General features: G+C 41.5%; 1 protein-coding gene across 2 annotated transcripts; it reads left to right on the forward strand.

Annotated features, from left to right (window-relative positions):
• The first annotated feature begins 781 nt into the window (after positions 1-781).
• Positions 782-7,779, forward strand: eif5 (eukaryotic translation initiation factor 5). 2 transcript variants are annotated; one of them, XM_088924868.1, is made up of 12 exons: positions 782-869; positions 1,120-1,365; positions 2,589-2,868; positions 3,359-3,440; positions 3,641-3,813; positions 4,554-4,665; positions 5,119-5,243; positions 5,618-5,776; positions 6,148-6,309; positions 6,418-6,582; positions 7,084-7,224; positions 7,460-7,779. In XM_088924868.1, the coding sequence occupies exons 3-12, from the start codon at positions 2,797-2,799 to the stop codon at positions 7,553-7,555; spliced, it is 1,287 nt and encodes a 428-aa protein (XP_088780994.1). In that variant the 5' UTR covers positions 782-869; positions 1,120-1,365; positions 2,589-2,796; the 3' UTR covers positions 7,556-7,779. The 2 variants fall into 2 exon arrangements, with proteins under 2 accessions (XP_088780994.1, XP_088780993.1); XM_088924867.1 differs by having other exon boundaries at positions 1,120-1,328.
• Positions 7,780-8,213: the final 434 nt, after the last annotated feature.

Below are 8,213 nucleotides of genomic sequence, written 5' to 3' on the forward strand. Positions count from 1 at the left end.
TCCCCTTGAGAGAATGTCGTCTGACATTAAGTCCGTTAAACCGAGGGTTAATTGTATTTCAGAACTAACTATACATTAAGTTTGTAAACTAGGGTTTTTTTTTTCCCAAAATGAACGATGCACTGCCCCAAAGACCCTTGTAATTGGATTAAGGTTTTAAGCGCAGCTGGGAACAAGCCTCCATGAAGTTCAGTACGGTACTACTGAAGGGCACCAAGCTCGTCTGCTGGGCTCATCCATGTTTTAATTGACCCATCGTTTTGTATTTGTTTGTTTTTTAAAGAATTTGTTAAGCCATTTAGGTTGTAGAACCAAAAAGTGCATGGATGTATTAATGCGTGGATTAAGACAACTGACCAGACCTCCGGTTTCCTCGAGTTAACAAAATAATGTTTGCCAGTTAGTCTCGTGACTACTCCACATGACAACCGTTACTCACATCTACACGCAAAACATTTATATAAGTAGACGTGCGATACTACATACAAAAACACCACATTTAGAGAAGAAAGAGCGGATTCAGCGTGGTGATCGTAATACTCATATTGTGACAAAAGGCCAAAAAAACTAATTAGAAGATTAACGCGAGAAAACAGGAATCCAACCCAAATCCCACCGGCGGCGTAAACAATATCGCGAGACTGTTAAGATTCACGACCGCCGTGAGAACCCCCCTCCTCCCCCTCCTACCCTGTTGCGAAAGATATTGACAGGTACCGCCACCAATAATATCGCCGCTCTTCCCCGACGGGCCAATCGCCGGCGAGGTGAGGCGGGGTTGCGTCGACGGGATGGCTGGATTGACAGCGTCATTACTGGCCGAATTTCATTCTGGCGACGCGCAGCTCGAGCGAGAACGTTCTAGAGAGGTGAGTGAGCGAAGGGGTTTGAAGTCGCTCTAATTGGTGTGAATAAGGCCAAATAATAAATTAAGGGGGTAATAAGACCGTATATGGGGATCGCCGAATTACCATTTACACCTCATGAGGGAGCGTTGTTTAAGCCTGAAGGCTTGTCTTTTGTAGCCTGTCGAAACGTGTGGTTACGCAAGTAATCGAATCGCTCTACAATTAACGCCGACGTGTTTTCCTAACCCCTCACCCTGCGCATTGTTTCCAGATACCCCGTTTTTGAGGGCGTCTCGTGTTTCCCCGAAGGGTTTTATTACTCTGCACCGGAAAACTCTTGCCTCTACATTACCGGCACCGTCGTCGTGCCGTCCTCGCTTTCTCCAGTTCTCAGCCGACCCCCCCCAGCTCCCAGCACGAACACTTCACTGCGTCTCAGGGCGACCAGCGGTGTGTTTATGTCTTTATTTTACGAAAACGGTGAGTACCCGGACGACAGGAGCGACGGATGGGAAAGGTATCGTTTTCAGTGTTTATTTTAACCCTTCTTGTGTGTTATTGTGCGTCTGGTTTCGTCCCGTGGTCGGTATTTGGTGTGGTTGCGCTGGAAAATGTGGCGTGCGTGTGTTAAAAATGTGGATCAAAATGGCGTCTCCCCCTTGCACCGTGCTCCCCGTGATAAAATTAGTGTGACGCACTCTGCACCATTTCGCACAATTAGGAGGCCTGTTGTGACTAACCTCTCCTTCTTTAATTAACGGCAGCCTGTACCGCTGCTACCAATCGTTTTTTGTGCCGTTTAACTTGGAGACGCTGATATAAAGCGATGTGCGGTTTCAAAAGTAACTGTGCCCCCCCCCCCCCCCCCTCCGTTTGTGTCGCTGTCTGTTTCGCTTCGCCCTTTTTAACTTTTGGGTTGCAATGATGAGTCATCATTTGGAAATACCACCGCTTCAAGGACGATAAGGTTTGACCTACTTTTCGGAAAGTAATGCAAATTGTATTCGCTGCGCAAAACCATTACAGTCCCAGGAGTATTTTAATTCGTTGTATTTGAAGGCGTACCGCTTGCTTTGAACTGCGGTATTAAAATAATGAAATCAATGTATAGATCGACGTGTTGTTTGTTTTCCGTTTTGCTCGACAATTATACGCTGATATCATCTAGTACGTTTGTGACCTTTGTGGCGAAAAAGATGTTCATAATAAACGTTGGATGGTTTCACAACGTCGCCTGTTATTTGCTTAGCAGAAGCTCTTAACCCAGAGCGGCTTACAAAGCAGTCACAAAAACCGATAAGGAATTAAAATGCAGTAGAAAAAAGCTTCAGGAAAATACACAAGACAAAATTGGGTGAGCACGCGTTAAGACGTGCAGTGCAGGGGGGCGTTTTAAAGTTTGGGGAGGTGTGAACTCCCCGGCCTTTTAATCTTTAAAATGTCTTGGCCAGTGTCCTTCAGAGATGGTGGGTGTAGCAGCACGTGGGAGGGAATGTAGTTCGGTTTGCTTGTTTTATTTTTCGTATCGTGTGCATGTCGTGCATTGCTGGTGTTCTGACTTGCAACCAAAATGTTATTACATCTTAAAGTTGCTGTACCCAATGTTTGAATTGTGTGTTATGTGTTGTATAGTCAGTGTTTCTGTTTAAGCCATTTTTTTTTAATGGTATAGTCAGTGTTTCTGTTTAAGCCTATTTTTGAGTGGGGCTGTCCCTAATGAGCCTTTATTCTGTTTTTCAGAGCTGTTGCGCAGCTGTTGGAACCTGTGTGGGGGAAACTTAGCCTACAAGCAAGGAGCTTGCAGCCTCAGTGGCGAAAACTTTTTCATGTCAGAGACCGAGTACACTTACAGTCGTTTATGTCATCCACTCTTCTCCAGACAGAAGATACCAAAAAATTGCAATCCAAGATCTTCTTATCTTGTTGATAAAGCTAATAGCGAGCCAAAATGTCTGTCAACGTCAACCGCAGCGTTTCAGACCAGTTCTATCGCTACAAGATGCCCCGTCTGATTGCCAAGGTGAGGAGGGGCACAGTGGGCTCATTTGACTGAGGGAGAGGTGTCAGCAAAGTGAGGGAGAGCTTGGCAGCTTCTTCTAGTGTTGTGAATGACTCAGGACTGCAGTGTTGTTTTGTTCTCGGTAGAAGACTCCTGACCTTCAGAACTAAAGCCAGATTCATAGCTCCTTAAATTAACCAACTGTATAGAAGAATGCTAAGTAACTGCCTTTCCAGCTCATGTGACTTAGTTGGTTAAATAATCCTTTTGGATGGGGGAACTTTATTGCATACCATTTGTTTCAGCTGAGTTTAGTTTTAGCATTTTTCAGGTGGTTGGGATTTGGGATTAGCAGTTTCCCATCCTAGCAACTTTAAAAATGTAGATGGTCATTGAGGCACTTTATATCCTAATGACATTTTATAGCTGTCTTGAATGTAGAGGTGTGAATTGGTTATTTTTGTGAATTGCAATCAGTAATCTTTTTGTAATGTCTCCCTTCTTTAAACAGGTGGAAGGCAAAGGGAATGGAATTAAGACGGTTATAGTCAACATGGTTGACGTTGCAAAGGCACTTAATCGGCCTCCAACGTGTAAGTTCTAGCCTTGTATCCTTGCAGAGGCGTTCTTGACTGACTTTTGATAACTTAGTAATGGTAATCTGGATGGCTGTTAAACGGTCTACTTTAAAGTTGATTCCTATTGGAAAGAAGCAGCATTTCGGGGAGGGGGGTAGTGCCGGGTTGCTTTCATTACATTCCACTTGCTTCAGTTGTGTTTTATTACATTTTAGATCCCACCAAGTTTTTTGGTTGTGAGCTGGGAGCACAGACCCAGTTTGATGCTAAGAATGACCGCTACATTGTCAATGGATCTCATGAGGCGAATAAGCTGCAAGATATGCTGGATGGATTCATCCGAAAATTTGTGCTGTGTCCAGAGTGTGACAATCCGGAAACTGACCTGGTAAGTGCATTTTTCCTCTTTTATTTTTTTTTGTGAAGTCTTGAAAGACCTTCTGTTGCCAAAGCCCAAATTTGCCTTGTAACTAAAAATGGAGTTTTGCTTATGATCCACTGAGTGTCTAATGGCGAGGGGGTAAACTCCACTGCAGTTTCCTAATTGTATTGAAGTGTTTAAAAGTTCTTTAGAATTCAAGACCACTGTCCTTTTGTTGTCTTTCCTCCTATACACAAAACCTGTAGCCTTTCATATACAGGGTTTAGGCTGGGCAGATTTGGTGGTAATGTAAGCACTTTCCTGGTGTCTGAATTTGAGACCTGCAGTATCCGTTTTCCACTGCAGAGTTAGCTTCTTTTTTTTTGCATAACCCTACTGCATTGCAGTTATGTTGAGCTCCCCAGACTTAGACTATCTAGGGCAGTTCTGTTTACCTCCTTAGTGGAAGATGTAGAGCACAATGCAGTTAAGTTTGCCACATCAATTCAGTTCCTATGTTACCCCTGATATTTCATAAGCATTTTAAAACTGTCAGGGTTGTTATGCTTTACTGGTGCTTTGGAGCAGTTGGCCTAGCTTAAGTGTTTTGTGGAAGCTGAATACGTAATGCAAGTCTTGTTTAAAACCAAAATGACAGTGTCTGCTTTGTGACTTAAATCAAGATACATGTGTAACTAGCTGTCTTGCATGTGTATATTATTCCTCTGTGAATGTTTTTAATTTTGGATTCTTCTTTACCTTGGTAGCATGTCAATCCTAAGAAACAAACCATTGGCAACTCTTGCAAAGCCTGTGGCTACCGGGGCATGCTTGACACACGACACAAACTCTGCACGTTCATTCTTAAAAACCCACCAGGTGAGTGACAATCTACGTAATGGTTTTTGTAGCTTAAACACATTTACATTAGCTCTTGATTGCATTTGGTGTTCAGGCCACCAATAGATGTATGAATTTACCGTCTGTTTTAAGAACATGAGGTTACAAATAAGGAGGCCGTGCAGCGCATCTAGAATGTTTGGTTATTAATAATTGATCTAGGAATCTCTTTCTGCCGTTTCTTGACTGAAACATTGACCTTGTCTTTGTCAGCATGGCTAGATAGTTGCTCCCCAGATTCCTACAGCTTTTTGCAAAAAATTTGACGGTACGCTTTTTACACTGCTGGTTGTGATACCAGCCAGATTTAAACCCATTTCTTAGTTGTAGCTTATCAATATCTGAAAATCTTTAGCCTTAGTTTTAATTATATAATTTGTTAATAGTATGTTTGGATGTGTTCATTGTAATATCTTTGCCTCTGAAATGCAGAGAATGAGAGTGGATCCGCTAAAAAGGAGAAAAAGGAGAAGAATCGGAAAGGTAAAGACAAGGAAAATGGATCCGGCAGTGGAGAAGCTGGGAATCATAATGAGATAGATGCACCTGATGCTGTAGTAAGTACATAATTGCTGCCTTGGACTTTTGTGTCCTGTTCTTATTCGTTAGTTTAAAAGGGGCTTAAGAAGAAACAAATTGAAGCCAGGTGTAATGGAAGGTAACTGCTGCTTGAAATTCCATTCATTCAGATAGAGCCTGGCCTTCATTTGTCTTCACCCAACCTGAAGGATTTGCTGTCTTTTGATTTCATCCAGTAACTTATTTCCAATTGAATGTGTAGTTATGCAAGTACAACTAGTCTACTTGTAAAAACTTGTGAAAGTATGTCTGTAGTTCTATGTTCAGGATTCAAATTGATGAGCTGTCAAAACATGCATCAAGTCATGTGAGATTCTAGCTCTTTCATTCACTGAATTTTGCACTTGTACAGGATGGAGATGATGATGACGACTGGGGTGAGGAGACCACAGAGGAAGCTCAGAGACGCAGGATGGATGAGATCAGCGAGCATGCCAAGAACCTGACTCTCACTGACGACTTGGAAAAGACCCTGGAGGAAAGAGTCAACATGTTTTACAACTTTGTCAAGGTGTGTTGATCAGCATGTTTGTTCAAGAGCAAAACAAGTACATAGCCTTATTATATGAGTACTGTAAACTGTTGGTTTAAGATTAATGTTTCTCTTGATCCTAGAAATTGTGGTACGAGAGTAAGTGAAGTTTTAAATTTTGTCCAGGGCATAAAGTACCATTTTGATTTTAGAAAGTTTGGTCTTTCTGGCAGCTTTGATTCTGATAGCAGTTAGGGGACAAGCTGAAATATTTGGATTTTACACGTCCCTCTTAAAATACTGATAACTACTAGTACCGATAACATGAAAATGATTTCTGTTGCTACTAGTTTACAAAATGGATTTAGTATTTTGTCTCCGAAATTATGCATGAATTCATTTCTTTGCAGCAAAAAAAGGAGGGTGGAGTCATCGATACAGCAGACAAAGAAATACTTGCAGAAGCTGAGCGCCTGGATGTGAAGGCCATGGGCCCCTTAATCCTGAGCGAACTGCTGTTTGATGAGAATATCCGTGACCAGATCAAGAAGTACAAGCGCCACTTTCTGCGCGTGAGTTACTTTTGAGTTACGCCCAGATTGCTAGAGCTGTTGCCAAAGTGTTTATAAAACTGCTTTGTTAATGTGCATACAGTAAACTTTCATTTCCACTTTTTTTAGTTTTGCCACAACAACAAGAAAGCACAGAAGTACCTGCTAGGTGGCTTTGAGTGCCTGGTGAAGCTGCACCAGGCCCAGCTGCTGCCCAGAGTCCCAATTGTGCTGAAGGACATGTATGATGCAGATCTTCTGGAGGAGGAGGTCATTCTTGCTTGGGCAGAGAAGGTACATCTAGCTGGATTTGCTTTGCAGTGGAAACTAGACCTGAAACAAACATTTTGTCAATCATTGCATCCTTCTTTATAGACATTTTTATATAAACTATTCGGTGCACAGTTGAGATGATACCATTTCAGAGACACCCAGTTATCTGGTGCAGGTTAGACTGGGTGCAGAAGTTGTTTTTGCCAGACTGTTCTCATTTGTTTTGTAGTTTCATTCCCAGTAACATTGAAACCATGGTTACAGCAGCTGGGAATACCCATGGCTTGTACCCACCACTTGAGATGCAGCTGGAGGCTCTGTATCCGTTTATAATGTCTTAAGAAAAGCAGCAATTATTTTTAATTTTATAAGAGTGATGGAGATGCCTGCAGCACCTTAACCTAATACAAAACAGGTTTCCTTTGAGAAACATGAGGGCCATAATACAGCACAGGCTTAGAAATGCTCATCGTACATATAATAGTGTACTGGTTGTAAATCTGTACAAATTGTTTTCTTTAGGTGTCCAAGAAATACGTTTCCAAGGAGCTTGCCAAAGAGATTCATGCCAAGGCTGCTCCATTTGTCAAGTGGCTGAAAGAGGCAGAGGAGGAGAGTGAGGGCTCTGAGGAGGAAGAGGAGGAGGAAGATGAAAACGTGGAGGTAGGCTTTGGTCTGACATCCTTTCCTATGAAGGACATGTGACTGGACAAATTAATGTTAAACTTTGTGCCCCATCTGACTTGTCTGCATTGATGTTTGCTTCGTGTAATTTATTATAGATGCTATTAAAGTAATCAGATCTCAGTGTACAAATGCTGTATGTAGTTCTTGTGCTTCTTTCCTTGGCTCTTTGAAAGCAATATTTATGGTGACTAATACATTTCTTCCTGTTCAGGTGGTGTACTCCCCCTCTGCCAAAGAGCTGAAAGTGGAAACTGTGAAACCAGAAAAGCCTGACAACGAGGAAGATATTGATATTGATGCCATTTAAAGATGTTTGTGCTTTAATACAGAGCAAGCCTTCTTTCTTAGCTGCTGTGGCTTGAAAATCTGTTTAGTGCTTTGCTGATTACATTATTTAACATTAGTCTTGCTGGTGACTGAGATATAAAATTAAATTTCTTGGGGTAATGACCCTCTTGGTATTGGTTTTTAAATATTGGTATGGGGCACTGTAACTGCACATTGTCAATAAAGACCGTTTTGCTATTCGCAGTATTGTCTTTAATTTCCTTGGCTTTGATTTCAAAATGCTTACCTCCCATGTTATTATTACAAGCTGTATTTATGAGGTATTTTAAATTTTTCCCAACTCATGCACAAGCTTCCACTTTTAATTTGCATTATGCTGTGTATATGTAGTGTTTGGAGAAGCTACTTTAAACTTTTTAGGAAACCCAAGTTTTGTGATGCTCAAAAATGCCTACTGAAGTTATTTGACATTAACCTGACCTACAGTATTGTCGTGCATATTGGGTATGAAAATATGAACAGAAGTTAACCCTCCAGCAAGCTAATTTTTTTTTTGGTGATAACTAATGGCAATAGATAAATGTGAATTGAAATCAGTTTTCTGCTCAGAAATTTTGCAATGATGGGTTCAGTTTTGTAATGTTAGTATTGTGTAACCAAAATGTTCGTGTAAGGCT

Source organism: Atractosteus spatula, chromosome 9, assembly GCF_055471065.1.
Source record: "Atractosteus spatula isolate fAtrSpa1 chromosome 9, fAtrSpa1.hap1, whole genome shotgun sequence".
NCBI lineage: Eukaryota > Metazoa > Chordata > Actinopteri > Semionotiformes > Lepisosteidae > Atractosteus > Atractosteus spatula.